Source organism: Palaemon carinicauda, chromosome 14 (genome assembly GCF_036898095.1).
Source record: "Palaemon carinicauda isolate YSFRI2023 chromosome 14, ASM3689809v2, whole genome shotgun sequence".
NCBI classification, from domain to species: domain Eukaryota; kingdom Metazoa; phylum Arthropoda; class Malacostraca; order Decapoda; family Palaemonidae; genus Palaemon; species Palaemon carinicauda.
In genome coordinates this window covers 46,602,170-46,619,669 of record NC_090738.1, presented here as the reverse complement: position 1 = coordinate 46,619,669, position 17,500 = coordinate 46,602,170, and the positions used below count along the sequence as shown (strand labels likewise).

General features: G+C 42.8%; 1 protein-coding gene across 3 annotated transcripts in view; it reads right to left on the bottom strand.

Moving 5' to 3' along the window:
- LOC137653568 (sec1 family domain-containing protein 2-like) overlaps nt 1-17,500 on the bottom strand; it is a 261,267-nt gene that overhangs the window by 55,301 nt on the left and 188,466 nt on the right. For all 3 annotated transcript variants that reach the window (XM_068387077.1, XM_068387076.1, XM_068387078.1), the window contains exons 7-9: nt 14,178-14,304; nt 13,788-13,931; nt 13,441-13,566 (exon numbers count right to left, since the gene is read on the bottom strand). In XM_068387077.1, coding sequence (XP_068243178.1) covers nt 13,441-13,566; nt 13,788-13,931; nt 14,178-14,304 — 397 coding nt within the window. The remainder of the gene's footprint in view (nt 1-13,440; nt 13,567-13,787; nt 13,932-14,177; nt 14,305-17,500) is intronic.

Genomic DNA, 17,500 nt, shown 5'->3' with positions numbered 1-17,500 from the left:
AAGCTTGATTTGATAACTGCTATATCCAATGTCAAGCAATTTTTATTTATTGTCTATCTACCGATCTATTTACTGTAAAAAAAAAAAAAAAAAAAAAAAATAGCCAGTACTGTATTTTGCTTTAAACTTTCACCCATAATTATCGTCAGAATGATGACTTCATGAGGCTCCACCCACTTTAGCCTCGTTATAATTCTGGATAACACTGAAGGCTATCATGGGCATTGTTGGATCAGAAAATTAAAATTCTGGCTATAAAAACTTATTTCTCGAGTAGTTGTAAGAAGTGCTAAATGATCCTCAAGGATCCCAGCAGTTGGCCTAAACGTTTAATTCATGTATACTACTGTTGAGGCACTACTGCTACAGTAGTATTACTATGCTAGCACAGATACCCCACCCACATTTATGTATCGTTCCGCCATTCATAAAGTCTGTGTCATTTTTTTTCACTGTGCAATAAGCCATGGCCTCCTCAGAAATTAAGTTTTATATTAGATGATAGGCTATTTCATTAAGCTGACAAATTTATGGCAACTGGGTATGTTATTGCCGATGTTGAAGCTAAAGATAAAGTTTGGTATCATTCCTTCATTGCATTATCATCTTTACTAGTATTTGTTTTGCTACATGTAGTAATTATTTTAAAGGATAAATGAATTATGTTCACTTTACTCCTATAAATTCCCATAAGATGTACAAATAAAACTCCTAAAACTATTCATGATTTATTTACAAAATGCAGTCATGCCCAAAACATAGCCAACACGGTCGTACGGCCTAAGAAGAAGAAAAAAAAAAATTATATCGGATGATCCGTTGGTCTGATGGAGAGTTTAGCACAAAATTCTCATTTTAACAAAAATAGTTATATCAAGACTGTTTACATACAATCTCTCTCTTTCTCTCTTTCTCTCTCTCTCTCTCTCTCTCTCTCTCTCTCTCTCTCTCTCTCTCTCTCTCTCTCTCTCTCTCTCTCTCTCTCTTGGTGGCATAGTGAATAGTTAATGGAAATGTTCAAAAGCCTTAGTGACATTACAAGTATTATAATCATATTACGCTAAATACAAATCAGACCATAAACATTGGATTTAAACTAGAAACTGAATAATTACCTATTCAGGCTATAGTAAATATGGCCATGGGATTTCTCTTGACTGTATAAAGTTGCAAGTCGTAAGATAAATGCAGTTTTGCAACCACAGGGGCAATTCCAAATCCTGCTAGCCATTCTTGACTGTTATGGGTTCCAGAGCCGATGGAAGAAGGTGAATGGGTGTCCAGTGGATGGGCGGGGCAAAATTTTGTCAAAAGGTGTTTACATTGCTTACGTAATGAATGTTTTTGACTCTTGGCTCGTTATCACTGGCCATGGCGTCGGCTAGATCATTTTTACTCTATAAAAATTAAAACTATCGGGTTTACGTTATTGAAAATGCTGACAAAATTTGTGTGTGGTTGTAAAATATACATATGTCAACTTTCAGCTACATCCGATGCCTTGATAAGGAGCAAAGTCCAAAAAACCGTGTTACAGAGGCCCTGAATCTCATAGTAGTTAACAGAAAAACCAAAGAAGAGCACAAATCTATGTATAATTGGTGCCTTTTGGATCATTGAACTCCATCTACCCTAATCAGCTAACCACTGCTATGTGCAGTTTCCTAACACCACAAATAACACACTAAACTGATTTCAAGCACTGTAGTTCACTAATTGTACTGTTGGTTTTATGATCGTAATTGTATAATAAGGTACTGTACAAACTTGTATTTTTACATCCTATCCTTAATAAACTCCTAAATCATCTATGACACTAAATAAACTATTTCTAAATTTCATTTCATTTTCTTCACAATCCTAAATCCTTAAAATCTAAATACAATACTCATTTGATTATCTAATTTAATATTACATATAATCTAGTTACGCTTAATTTCTACTTTAAAATGATTTTCCTCTACTCTCTCTTTACATTAAATTTTAATCTATTATTACTTCAATTTATTTTCCTTCCTTTCATCACTTTTATCTAAGGGTGGGAAAATACAGTGGAGGGATAAAAACGTTAGGTATTGAAGGTTGAAGAGCTGAAAAACCAGAGGTAAAAAGTGAATATCAACAAAGGCTGAAAGCAGCATCTGGCAGAGTGAAAGGGAGAGAAACTGGTGATCTGGAGAGTGGAAGTTAGTAAAAGAAAATTTTGTTGGGATTTCAAGTGATGTGTGTGACAAGAGGATTAAGGGAGGCATTAGGAAGGGTAGTAAATGGTGAAATGAAGGAGTGAAGATGAAAGTGTGGAAGAGAAAAAGAGTAATTGCGTAGAGAAGTATGAAAGACATATAGAGAAAATATGTGGAAATATAATGTAAGGTAGCTGAGGCAAGGAGGGTGGCTGACTGGAGCTGGGGTCAGGGATTGGGTCATTTGTATGAAGAGAATAAAAAGTTTTGGAAAGAAGTGAAGACAGCAAGGAGGGGTGAATTGAGAAGTGAAGAAACAGTGAAAGATGAAAATGGAAGGTTGCTGAAAGGAAAAGAGGCATGGAAAAGGTGGGCTGAATGTTTTGAAAGGTTGCTGAATGTTGAGGAAAATAGGAAGGCAGATATAATTGCTGTTGAGGGTGTTGAGGTACCAGTGATGGGAAATGAGAATGAGAGAGAGATTACAGGAGAGGAAGTGAAGAGACCACTAGATGAATCGAGAGCAGGAAAAGCACCTGGTATGGATGGCATGAGGACAGAGATGTTAAAGGAAGGGGGTGTAACTGTACTTGAATGGATGGTGAGATTGCTTAATATGATGAATTCGAAGTTAATTTGTATTTTTCCCTAACTAATTCAAACCTTGAGTTATTTATGTGGATATTCTTTCAGCGGCAGCTGGAGGTAGCCATTAGACTTTAAATGCTAGGTGGCAACCCTGCCTAACCACTTAGCAGGTAGGCTGGGGGGTACCCAGCCACCTCTGTTTATATTCCCACGGCTGTGAAACGTCCCTTTTTATTGCAGGCAGGACTTTTGGGGGACAGGTAATGGCGGACCAATTTATATAATAAATCGCGGTTTGCATTAGTTAGGAAAAAATACAAATGATCTCGGAATTTGTCATTTGTTCCCATACTAACAAACCTTCTGTTATTTATATGGATGACTCACTCTTAGGTGGGTGGAAGTCCTAGATCTGGCATGGACATTGACCTGGTTTTGCGTAGTGCAGTATATGACTGTGGTCTAGGGAAAACTTTGACACCTCGCTAAAATATACAAAGTGAGTAAACTCGCAGGCTGTGCAATTTAGTAAAATAGAGTTTGTTATTTGTATGAAACGCCTGAGTTTTTAAATGGGAAAAGCAACGAACCCATAATTCCCTCGCAGAAGCAATGGAGATGTGGACAGTATAAAATTATTACTTATACTAGGCTACACAAGGAAGTGATTATTACCTGCAAAGGTTGAAACCAGCTTATAGAGGGACCCATGGCGCTGTGCACCAAGTGGGGGAAGATGAAGGAAGGAAAGCCAGACATTCTTCTCATTCATCCCAGGCTTAACCTGGGTAACCAATGCCCTCAACCAACTGCTACTTGTCCATTAAGGAGTCTGAGGTATCTTAAACCACCTGTTGAGCAGCCACCACGGGACCGACAGTAAATGTATCAAGCCTCCTGTGGGTCACGTCTTTGAGGTATTGTGCTGTGAATGTGGTTTGTCTTTTCCACACACCAGCTTGGAGGATCTGCAAAACGGAAAAGTTGCGTTTGAACGCCAGGGAAGTACTAATTCCCCTGATGTTGTGAGCTCTAGGTCGACGATCTTGATGAGGATCTGGAGCCAGGGCTCTTTCAATCACCTGGCATATCCAGGAGGATACTGTGTTCTTTGTAATCCTCCTCTTTACTCTGCCTGAAATAACAAACAGTTATGTTAATATGGGCCGTGCTGCTACAGTGCGTTTAAGACAGTATCTCAAACTCCTAACTGAGCAAAGTAAATACTGATCTGGGTCGTTGGTTACAGAACGAAGACTCGAAATCTGAAAGGGCCCAAATCTAAGGTCCACCACCCCTGGATTTTGAATCTTAGCAATAAACTCAGGAACGAAGCTAAGCGTCACTTCCCCCATCCCCTTGAATTGGCGATGTCATATGAGAGGCCATGAAGTTCACTGACTCTCTTTGCTAAGGCTAAAGCGAGCAGGAACGCCGTCTTCAAAGTGAGATTTCGGTCAGTTGCATGACGTAATGGTTCATAGGGAGACCCTTTTAGGGACTTCAGTATGTGAACCACATTCCCAGGAGGAGGCCTGATCTCTGACTGGGGGCAAGTGATCTCATAACTCCATATGAGTAGAGAAAGCTCCAACAAAGAAGAAATGTTGACTCCTTTCAGCCTGAATTCAAGGCTCAAGGCTGAGCGATAGCCTTTTACCGTTGATACTGAAAGGAGCTTTTCCTCTCGAAGGTATACAAGAAACTCCGCCATTACTGGGATAGTGGCATCGAGTGGAGATATTCCTTCCACGACACTAACCACAGAAGACTTTCCACTTAGGCTGGTAGACCAAGGCGGAGGACCTACACAAGTGTCCGGACATTTGTTCCGCAACTTGTCGTGGAAAGCCCTTCTGAGTGAGGAGACGCTGGATAGCCTCCATGCATGAAGTCAAAGCGACTTCACGGTCTTGTGGAAGATGTCCGCGTATGGCTGTTTGAGTAGATCTAGTCGTGAAGAGAGTTCTCTAGGTGGATCTACGCGCAGTTGCAGGAGGTCTGGGAACCACTTTGCGTGATGCCATAGCGGAACTACAAGGGTCATCAATAGATCTTTGGACGCTCTAGTTTTGTTGAGCAGTCTTCGCATCAGACAAAATGGGGGAAGGCGTACACGTCAATGTTGTCCCATCATTGTTGGAATGTACCTTGCCATAGAGCCTGAGGGTCCTGGACGAGTGATCTCATAACTCCATATGAGTAGAGAAAGCTCCAACAAAGAAGAAATGTTGACTCCTTTCAGCCTGAATTCAAGGCTCAAGGCTGAGCGATAGCCTTTTACCGTTGATACTGAAAGGAGCTTTTCCTCTCGAAGGTATACAAGAAACTCCGCCATTACTGGGATAGTGGCATCGAGTGGAGATATTCTTCCACGACACTAACCACAGAAGACTTTCCACTTAGGCTGGTAGACCAAGGCGGAGGACCTACGCAAGTGTCCGGACATTTGTTCCGCAACTTGTCGTGGAAAGCCCTTCTGAGTGAGGAGATGCTGGATAGCCTCCATGCATGAAGTCAAAGCGACTTCACGGTCTTGTGGAAGATGTCCGCGTATGGCTGTTTGAGTAGATCTAGTCGTGAAGAGAGTTCTCTAGGTGGATCTACGCGCAGTTGCAGGAGGTCTGGGAACCACTTTGCGTGATGCCATAGCGGAACTACAAGGGTCATCAATAGATCTTTGGACGCTCTAGTTTTGTTGAGCAGTCTTCGCATCAGACAAAATGGGGGAAGGCGTACACGTCAATGTTGTCCCACCATTGTTGGAATGTACCTTGCCATAGAGCCTGAGGGTCCTGGAGGAGAGAACAGTAAAGCGGGAGCTTGCTGTTAAGACGTTGCAAACAGTTCTACTGTCAGGGAACCCCACAAAGTCAGGACTTTGTTGGCTATCTAACGATTCAAAGACCATTCGGAGCCTACTATGTGAGTCGCTCTGCTCAGATTGTCCGCGAGCACATTCCTCTTACCAGAAATGAAGCAAGCTGATAGAGCCACTGAATGTTTTTCTGACCATCTGAGGATCTTTACTCCAAGATGACATAGAGGCTGCGAAAAGGTACCGCCCTGTTTGTTTATTTAAGCCACTACTGTGGTGTTGTCGCTCATCAACACCACAGAGTGACCTGCCAACCACTGTTGGAACTGATGAAGAGCTAGGTAGGCTGGTCTCATCTCAAGCAGATTTATGTCTGGTACCTTTCTGATTCTGACCAAAGGCCGGAGATCGTATGGTACAGCAAGTGAGGCCCCCACCCTTTTTTTGATGTATCTGTGAATAGCATCAAATCCAGAGGGGTAACGAGAAGGTTCTAGCCTCGCCGAAGGTTTTCGTCTACCATCCACCAAGTTATGGAAACTCGGGTGCCTGGTAGATAAGAGTGTTGGTTCCACACAGACTTCAGCTGCCCATGCAGGGACCTTATCCTCAGGCGGCCATTTAGAACAAGACGGATGAGAGAGGTTAGATTGCCTAACAGACTCTGCCAACGGGAGGCTGGAAGAACTTCTTTCCTGAGGAAGGGAGCAGCCACTTCCTTCAGCCTGTTTACTCTTTCGTCTGATGGGAAAACTTTCTCTAGGACAGTGTCTATGATCATTCCAAGGTATAAGAGTCTCTGTAAAAGTTGCAGTGATGACTTCTCGCAATTTATCAGGACCCCCAGATTCTGACAAAACTCGAGAAGCATGTCTCGGTGATGAAGAAGGGTCGTCTCCGAGTCTGCTAGGATCAGCCAGTTGTCCAAATATCTGAGAAGACGGATGCCGTTCCTGTGAGCCCAAGATGACACTAGGGCAAACACTCTGGTAAATACCCGTCTGTAGCGAAACCGAAGTATAGAACCTTGAACTGGTATATCTTTGCTTTGTGAATGAATCTTAAATACTTCCATGAAGATGGATGTATTGGGATCTGGATGTAAGCGTCCTTCAGATCCAGTGTGCACACGAAGTCCCTTGGACGTACCTCTTGAATGACCGTATCTGCTGTCTCTATTCTGAACGGAGTCTGTTGGACAAACCTGTTCAGGGGGGAGAGATCGATGACTGGTCTCCAGTGGCCTGTTGTCTTTTTTGCAAGAAAAATCCGACTGTAAAATCCTGGAGACCCGTCCACTATCTTTTGGAGAGCACCCTTCTGCAGCATGGTCTGGACTTTGGCACTGAGGGCCAGCTCCTTTGCAGATCCTTTCATATAGAAGGCGAGATGCACTGGATCCCGAGTCAGAGGAGGGAGAGATTAAGTGAACAGGATGCGATACCCTAGGGCGATCACATCGACCGTCCAGGGATCTGTCCCATGAAGCTGCCACCTCTACTAGCGGCACTGTAGGCATCTCCCCACAGGTGGTAGGTGGTGAGGAATGCCATTCCTAGTGGGAGTGGCCACCTCGGCCACCTCCCCTACCTCCCCTCTTTCCTCTAAAGGACTTGGGGCCCTCTTGTCCCTTGGACTGAAAGAGCCACTTAGACACCTTAGCAGGTCCTGAGGACCTCGCAGTTGACTGATTAGAGGAAGGAGCTTGCTGAGGCCGAGAAGACTGGGAAGATCTACCATAGGACCGAGATGCCATGGCCCTATGAAGAAGAGAATCGTTGGACGATTTCCTCCATCTTTCAGCAGCCCTCTCTATCTCCTCCGGAACAAAGAGAGAAGAACCCTCGAGAGTGGAGTTCCTCAGCCGAGAGACCTCCACTTTCGGCACTTGTTTATGGAACCGTCCTACGATGGTATCTCTCCGCTTGAGTATGGCGTTCGTACACAGGTTAACAACGTAGTGCAATAGGAACTCACGAGTTTGGATACCTGACAATAGGAAGGACTCCAATGTCTTCCTGGTCGACTCCTTCAACAAGTCGTGGGAGCGAACCATGAATCTTCGAGATCCCACCCATAGATCCAGCAATGAAGCAGCCTGCATGGCATACTTCGCGCCTCTCTCTATCTTCAGGAGCTCCAGTGTCGACAGTGAGACGTCAGAGAGGAGAGGGTCTGAGTGGGAACCCGGGAACCCCCTTCGTTAGAGACTCTATCGAAGGGTTGAGGGACATGGTGGAGTGTGGTTCCCCTTCGATCTCGTAGTACTTCCTTTGTAGCGCATAAGAAAAGTGATAGAGACCGAGAGGAGGAACCTGCCCTCAAGGAACTGGAAGTTCCGGCGATCTGGGAGATAGCTTTCCTCTTGACAGCTCTTAGACCTTTCAACCAGGGCAAAGCAGTACTAGACCTGGAAGGCTTCTGGGTCTTGAAGATAGCATCGAGCACCATATCCTTCCCTTCCTGGATGGTGGAACCAGGAGTAGATAGCCTGTAAATTACCCTCATACAGGTGAGGACCTGCCAAAAGGTATGTTCCGACTCTTTCCTCTCCTGTTCGGAGTGATAATTCGGACTGACTGCCTTTGGAAGATTTTCATCCTCCGAGTCTAAGGGGTCGTCCACCTCCAGGCTCACATCCAGAGCCTGGGGTAGGTCAGGGTCGTCAACAGAAACCATGGATGGACCCGCTGCTGGAGACCGCGACTGAGCCTCTGCCTCCCTAGCTTCCCTTGCCGCGGTGTTCTTTGGTTTTGTTTTAAGAGTCCTTCGGTTCCCTTCGCACAGCGCGATCCTTCCCGGTCTTAGGAGGGGGAACCTGCAAGGTCTTCGAGGACCTAGACAAAGCCTTGGCAGAAGTAATGGGAGACTCCTCCTCTGGAGAAGGATTAGTTGCGATCTCCCTGGCCGAGTCTCTGTACTTATTTGTCCTAGGGTGGCTGATATCGACGAGAGGTGGAGTTGTGTCTCTCATCCTTTTTCTCTGCTTCTTCAATATGGCTTCCTTTACCCTCACGAGAGGGGCAAGTTGGTCATACCGGAGTCAGCAGGAGGGTGGCCTTCAGCCCCCAATCGGGGTGGAGATGATCTGGGGGTCTTATCTGCCGTCGGTTTCCTTCTAGGGTCCTGACTCCTAGCTGACAAACTCGAAACGGGTTCCAAAGGTATTCTAGGGGTCGCCCTGGGGTTGGGGCGGTATCGGCCATGAAGGTCGATGCGCATGGAGGAAGCTCTGTTTCCCTAGATCTACCTTGGAGGTCCCTAGGCGAGTGTCTCCTGGGTGAGACCGTAGCTGGATGACTAGCCGACAGAGGAGATAACCTCTGAGGCAGAGGAATACGTTCCTTTGGATGCAGAGGCAAGTCCAGACTAATAGGACCGTTCGCCAACTTATTCTGGGAAGGGTGCTGGTCTTCCGCTGGAGGTGGAGGACGCAGAAAGGCGAGAGGAATGTATTGGACCCGCATTTGCTCGCAATCCCGACACTTCTACTTGCGAAATTCTCGCGAAGTTAGCTGTTTTGCTCATGAAATCACAAGATTCATGCGCAAGTCGCGAACTTCACGCGTCAACGGACGTGTTTCGCGAGCAGAAGCACTCACAACAGGAGCAGTAGGAGCCACAGAGGAAGAGGAAGGTCTAACAACTTCCGGCGTCAGATGAAGTCGGAAGAGGACGCCTTTGAGTAGGGACTGTTCTTGATGGAGAACTCTCCGCTTCCGGACGCGTCTCCAAGTGTTGTCTAGGAAAGCGCTTAGCTAAAACTCCCCAAGCTGTAAAAGGAAGTGAGGGTTTAGCTGGACGCCTGTTAGAGGAGTGGTCAAGGTCATCGTCAAGTTCAGCCCGTGGTCGTTTGGAAGATCTGGTTGAGGGGCTACTCGCTGATGGAATGTGTGTACGCCTACCTCTACCTCTAGATGAGGAACGTCTACACCTTGATCCTGAACGAGCGGTTCGTGATCTTGATGTCCGTGAACGCAAACGTCTAGCTCTCATTCGAGAAGGGCGTGAACGTTGCGAGCGGCTATCTAGCGAATGCGAGCATCGGTCTCGCGAACGAGCACATCGATCTCGTGAACGATACCCTCGTAAGCGCGAACGCCGCCCGCGCGATCGTGAGTGTCGTCCTCGCGAGCGCGAGTTGCGTCCTCGTGATCTAGATCTGGTTGATCTAGAACGCGAAACTCGTCCTCGTGAAGAGGAACGCCTCTTAGGAGAGCGTTGAGACCTATGGTCTCGAGAGTGCAAAGCTCTAGGGAGTGAGCGTCTTCTAAGAGAAGAGGACTCTGATTGTGATGACTTACGATCATTACGCTCTTCTGATCGTCGCGAACGAAAATCATTGGAAGACTATCCAGAAGGGCGAGATAATGCCATTAGGGTGCAAGAGAGTGGAGGCTGGAGTTATTTGAAAAGTATGTGGTATCTGTCCTAAAGGACTTCTACAGCCCACTACTCTACTCTACTTTATCTCACCCCCACATTGCCTTTAGCACTGCTGATGGAAGGTGCGCTGCCTCCCGGAAGATCATCACTTGCAACCTAGGGTTTCCTGTGGGAAGAAACAGAGGGTTGCGGATTAAGGGACGACAAGGTCCCAGGATGGAAAGAGGGTTCGTCGTCAGCAAAGGGTCGTTGGAGAGGCGAACGTGAACGATGACCTCGTCCACGTGTGGAAGGACCAGGGGAAGGCAACAGATGGACCTCGCACAAGTCCAGAGCATGGGATGTTGACGACTCCAGAGAAGGTTCCCTCGTGGCACCACACTGAAAAAGGTGCTTCAGCTCCTCCTTCAAATGGGGTCCCGAAATCCCCAAGGACGACAACACCTGAAATAAATTTGCAAGGGAAAAAGGCTCGCCAGCGGCTGACGGAGAAGATGCTCCTCTAGGGGAAGCAACCTCCCCCCCAGTACCCAGGGGTTGCCTTGAAAATGAGCAATTTGCGCTCCTGCTCGCTCGTCCCTCATGACAGCGCACGCGAGAAGGAGCTTTGGAAAGTGATTTGGAGGTGTGGGAAGAAGAAGAACGCGCCCACTCGTCTCTGAGGGAGAACGATCTTGCCTGGCCTTCTTATTCCTGTGCCTTCCAAACTTCTCACATTGGGAGGCAGAGCACTCCCTACACTCTGCGCAGGGAAAGTCCTGCTGGCAACGATGCCCTCGACACGTAGGACACAGAGAGCGCGGGTCGGTCTCCAACGGCGACATGAAAGTCCAGCATGCAGCACCCTCTTGCCCTGGACACGTTCGCATGATGAAGGCGATCGTAGAAGAAGGACACGCACACCTGAAATGAGAAAGCAAACAAATTAAAGAGTCCAATGGCGGTCAGGAGGAGAGCGGACACATCCGATCTCTACAGAGCCAAAACAAAATGTGAAATCTCTCACAGCTGTGAGAGTATATATAGAGGTGGTTAGGCAGGATTGCCACCTTGCAATTAAAGTCTGATGGCTACCTCCAGCTGCCGCTGAAAGAACATCCACATAAATAACGGAAGGTTTGTTAGAATGGGAACAAATATGTTTTATGTTGTCAATGGTACCTGTGAAGTGGGTGTATGCGTGTATTGTTCGGTTGTACAAAGGTAAGAGAGATGTACATGAGTGTTGTAATTCTAGTGGTATTAGTTTGTTGAGTGTGGTTGGAAAAGTGTATGGTAGAGTGCTAATTAATAGGATTAATGATAAAACATATGATGCAATCTTAGAAGTGCAGGATGGTTTTAGAAAAGGTAGGGGATGTATAGATCAGAATTTTAGAGTTTGGTAGATATGCAAGAAATATTTAGCAAAAGATAAGGTGTATGTTGCTTTTATGGATCTGGAGAAAGCTTATGATAGAGTTGATAAGGAAGCGATGTGGAATGTGATGAGGTTATATGGAACAGGTGGAATGTTACAAGTAGTGAAGAGTTTATACATAGGCAGTAAAGTGTGTGTTACGATAGGAAATGAAGTGAGTGAGTGGTTTCCAGCAAGAGTGGAACTGAGACAGGTATGCGTGTTGTTGCCATGGTTGTTCAATTTGTTTGTTGATGGAGTTGTGAGAGAGGGGAATTCTAGAATGCTTGGTCGAGTATTGAAAATGATAGACGAGAGGGATCATGAGTGGGAGGTGAATCAGTTGTTGTTTGCAGATGATCCGGTACTTATTGTAAACCCAGAGGAGTAGCTGGGTCTATTAGTGACAGAGTTTGGGAGGGTGTGTGAGAGAAGAAAGTTGAGAGTTAATGTGTGTAAGAGCAAGGTTATGAGGTGCATGAGAAGAGTGTGCGATGGTAGGTTGAATGTCATGTTGAATGGAGTTACTTGAGGAAGTGGATCAGTTTAAGTACTTGGGGTCTGTTGCTGCAAATGGTGGAATGGAAACAGATGTACGTCATGTACGTCAGAGTGAATGAAGGATATAAATTGTTAGGGATTGGTAAAGAATAAAGGTTAGGAATGAATGTAAAGAGATTTCTGTATGAGAAAGTGACTGTAACAACTATGATGTATGGATCCGACTTGTGGAGAATGGAAGTGACAAATAGACAGAAATTGAATGTGTTCGAGATGAAGTATCTGGAGAGTATGGCTGATGTATCTCAATTAAATAAGGTTAGAAACGAAGTAGTAAGGGTGAGAGCAGGTGTACAAAATGAATTAGCAGCTAGAGTGGATATGAATGTGTTGAGGTGGTTTAGTCATATAGAGAGAATGGAAATGGCCGTCTGCTGAAGGTGGTGATGAATGCAAGAGTTGATGGGAGAAGTACAAGAGGAAGGCCAAGATTTGGGTGGATGGATGGAGTGAAGAAAGCTCTAGATGATAGAAGGATAGATGTGAGAGAAGCAAAAGAGCATGTTAGAAATAAGAATGAATGGAGAACGATTGTGACGCAGTTCCGATAGACCCGGCTGATTCCTCCTGTCACCTTAGTGACCACTGAGATAGCAGCAGTAGGGTATTCGGCATATGAAGCTTCATTTGTGGTGAATAACATGGGAGGGTGGGCTGTGGCACCCAAGCAGTACCAACAAAACTCGGCTGAATCCCTCGTCAGGCTGGGAGGAGCTATGAGAAGTTAAGTCCCATTTTGTTCTTTTTTTAACATAGGCTAGCCCAAAAAATATGGGGAAGTGCCTTGATAGGTAGATATATAAGTAATTATTTTCAGCTTATTATTTCCCTTTAAAAATAAATTGCAAGCATTTTAGTTTGAATAACTAGAATAAAAAACAAGACTTTAGTCCACATTTGGTAAAATATTGTATAATACTTTATCTTCTATTCCTCCTTCCAAGACAAGGGAAGACCATGGTACTTGGTTGCATAGCCTAGTATTTTTTTGTGTGTACCATAGGCTAATATGTGTGAATCGTTGTCTGGGTTTGAGCCTACAGTTGGTGAGTCATAGATTTATTTTGCATTTTATACACAAACAGGCTATTTTATAGGGGTATATTCAGTAAAGTCCGGTGAGAAAGAAATGAAAACCAAAGTATGTGTAGAGAATGTGCCAAATTAATATGTTTGGTGCATGAGTGGGCAGAGTAAAAGGGCAACACTTGAAGCAAGGAATATAGCCTCAAACTATTAAGCCACATATACAATGGTCCTATTTTGTATTTCAATGGGATATTGGTGCCCTGCTAAATCAGCTACCTATTCATCTAATATATGCAAATAAAACAATTTTCTTTTTTTCCTTTCACTCAAGATGCAACCTGGTCTTTAAAAGAATTATTCAAAATATACCCTGTACATGACCCTAATGAAAAAATTTAAGAACCAAGCTTAAGAGCTATTGAAGTACCTGGAGTATTTAGATATAATGTACATTCTGTATATTATTTTTGTCTTACCTGAGTAAATGGGGGCGTTTCATCCGGGTCACCTATTGATTGCAATAGGAGCTTTTCCATACTTAATAGCTGATCGAGATGTGTATACTTGGGGTCCAAGAGTGTCTCCACTACACCAAGACCTTGCTGTTCAAAAACATTAATAATTGTGAATTGAATAGCAGTTTAAACAAAACTAATAATAACAAAACAACAACAACAACAACAACAATAATAATAATAATAATAATAACAAAAAGACCAACAATACACTGTAACTGACATTGATACACTACCTTTCAAGACTAGGATTTCCTACCAATTTAGAAATACACTGATTTACATAGCATTGCTCTAAAGATAATTACCTGTATCAAGCCAGCATTTTCACTAAAAGCTTCAATATTAGAGCTGGTCTGCTGAATGTTTTTCTTTAGGTTCTCGGGTGTAACCCTGTTTTCCTCACTGCAGTCCATTCCAGCAATATTTTTACGGGAGGCAATTTCTAAAATCTTGAAATTAAAAGACTTGTCAATATTTGTAAAACCTGAGAGCAATGGCAATTGCAATAAAACCAAAAATTTTTGCCAAAATCCTTGATACTAAATGTTTAAATTATCATCATACCAAAATTAGCAAGACAAAGTACTTCATTCATATACTCAATAATCATAATGCATAACTTGAAGTGAATGAAGGAATAGAGTTTATATAAAATAAAACAAAATTTTACACTAGAAAGTCAGAGTGTAACTTACGTATTTATTTAATAGAGAAAGCGATTCCTTTTTTGATGATAAAACCAGAGAGCTGAGAACCTTTGTTGCTCGTTCTTCTTCTTCTTGTGGAGCTAAACATCCCGGTACTAGGGTCCACTCACTACTCCTGAAATTGAAATACAATTTGAAACAATAAAATCAAGATCACATTTTGGGATACTAAAAACTGTAATTCTGAGTACTCTGACACCAGATAAAATGACATAAATATTGGGGTACTCAACTTTAGCATAAAATCTTCCAACATATCAGTTAAATCACAAGTTTTTCCAAAACTTATGACATACTGGAAAGTAAGACAACAAATTCATTAGGCAATCTATATTTTTTCTAGCTATACAATCAATCTAAATATATTAAAATAGGAAATGACTTCAGATGAGCTGAGCCATTGAAATCGTTAACAAGCTAGTTAACAACAGGCGGTGAGTGAGGTCACGTAGCCTTGTCCACTCTCCTGTTCGAAACTCTTCACTATTGATGTTTGACTCAAGAAAAGAGGGATGATTGAGGTGGGAATTACATTTAAAAGTTTGTTTTTCTCCTATGCATATGCAAACCTTTCATCCTTTAAAATAGGGAGACTCACTTATCGGAAGGAAAAAAAGTCCCCTAAAACAAAACTGGTTGGTTCTTTTTTTTTTTTGCTGTAACATGCCAACCTCTCTGGTCCTGTACAGAGCAATGGAGGTGACTCCAGTAACCTCCTATCAGCAGGCTGATAGGGCCTGGCCAGCACTTGATCATGTACCTGGTACTTGGTCAATGAGGGAATCTTTCTCATCCAAAAGGAAAGTCTGGAATTAAAATTCCTGGCACATGACAGCCAATGGGTTGGCATTCATTGCACCATCCTTCCCCTCATTAAGGGAGGATGGGGAAGAACTGCTTTTACAGATCCACTTTAATAAGAATAGTTTTAGACATGTAGCTTAACAACAATAATTTCAGATCCAGTGGGTAACAGTATGAATGCTTCATCCCCAAGTGAGGAGTATTATTACAGTGAACACTTTACCATAGACAAAGTGCTTTCTGTGCAATAAGGGAGCTGGACTAACCACAAAACTACTAAAGAAACCTCCAGAGAACCCCCAAAAAAGAGTTGAAGAGTATTCTCTCTTGAATAGAAGCTGTGAAGTTATTTGTCACTTCCAAACTCCTTCATCCCACCAGACTGCAAGATTCTTCACAGTTGAAAGTGGGACTAATACCCGTAACTTTATGAGCTTTGTAGATAGTAGGTCGGCCAGGGCACCAGCCACTCATTGAGATACTATCGCGAGAGAGTTATGGGGTCCTTTGACTGGCCAGACAGTACTACATTTGATCCTTCTCTCTGGTTACAGTTCATTTTCCCTTTGCCTACACATACACCGAATAGTCTGGCCTATTCTTTACAGATTCTCCTCTGTCTTCATACACCTGACAACACTGAGATTACCAACCAATTCTTTACCCAAGGGGTTAACTACTGCACTGTAATTGTTCAGTGGCCACACTCCTCTTGGTAAGGGTAGAAGAGACTCGTTAGCTATGGTAAGCTGCTCTTCTAGGAGGACACTCCAAAATCAAACCATTGTTCTCTAGTCTTAGGTAGTGCCATATTATTATTATTATTATTATTATTATTATTATTATTATTATTATTATTATAATTATTATTATTATTATTACTAGCTAAGCTACAACCCAAGTTGGAAAAGCAAGATGCTATAATCCCAAGGGCTTCAACAAGGAAAAATAGCCCAGTGAGGAAAGTAAATAAGGAAACTAAAAAACGATATAAGTAATAAAAAATTAAAATAAAATATTAAAAAGCATTTAGAACATTAAAACATATATTTGATATATAAACTATAAAAGGACTTATGTAAGCCTGTTCAACATAAAAACATTGGCTGAGTTTGAACTTTTGAAGTTCTACTGATTCAACAATCAGATTTGGAAGATCATTCCACAACTTGGTCACAGCTGGAGTAAAACTTCTAGAGTACTGTCTAGTATTGAGCTTCATGATGGAGAAGGCCTGACTATAATAATTAACTGCATACCTAGTATTACGAACAAGATGGAACTGTCCGGGAAGATCTGATCTGAATGTAAAGGATGGTTAGAATTATAAAAAATCTCATGCAACATGCATAATGAACTAATTGAACAATGGTGCCAAAGATTAATATCTAGATCTGGAATAAGAAATTGAATAGACCATAACTTCTGTACCATGGTCTTCCACTGCCATGGGGTAGAGTTCTCTTGCTTGAGGGTACAATCGGGCATACTATTCTACCTAATTTCTCTTCCTCTTGTTTTGTTAAAGGTTTTATAGTTTATATAAGAAATATCTATTTTAAAGTTACTGTTCTTAAAATATTTTATTTTTCCCTGTTTCCCTTTCTCACTGGGCTATTTTCCTTGTTGGGGCCCCTAGGCTTATAGCATCCTGCTTTTCCAACTAGGGTTGTAGCTTAGCAAGTAATAATAATAATAATAATAATAATAATGATAATAATAATAACAATAATAATAATAAAAATAATAATAATAATAATAATAATACCTTGACCCCCTTAATGGTAAAAGAGTATGCTCCTGATTGTCTCATGAGGCCAAAAGAAACTGTGTTCTTAAATGCATCTTCCTTGGTTTAGCCAGTGCTAAGGAAGAGTAGCTGATGTTCAAGACTGAAATGTCACGTTATTTTCAGGTAGCACCACAGAGCCCTCACAGTAAACAAAAAAATCTCTTGAAGGAATGAATGAATGAATGATTTGAAGTTCTCTGGCATCTTGACATCTAAGGGCATTGACGCCAATATCGTTAATTATAAATAAAGACTAAAAAAATATTCAATTAAAACCAGAAAAATATATATTAGCATTCATGAAGCAAGAGGGTCGAGGTCTCTAACCTGGGATGTGTGCCGACAGATTTATAATTTTGGTTATGAATTTGGTCATGAACAGAACTTCTTTTAATCATTAAAGTGGGTTAATACTAGGGTCCGTGCAGTGCAATGAATCAACTCTCTCTGTCAAAGCTATGGGTGGAAAAATACTAGTGTTGAAAGTCCAATTTCTGTCTGATGATATTCTCAAGGGCTTATACGGGGCACACATAAGAGCCATGAGAACATGGGTCCCATCCCACTCCAGGTGCCTGATGTATAGGGGTGTGCAAGACTGCTTGAAACTACGAGAGAATCTTAGTTGAAGATCGACAAGTGAGCCATGATCTGCGCTAGAGACGTTAACTGATTGGGATACTGCTCAGCTTGTGGCCGTCTGGGAGCAACCAAG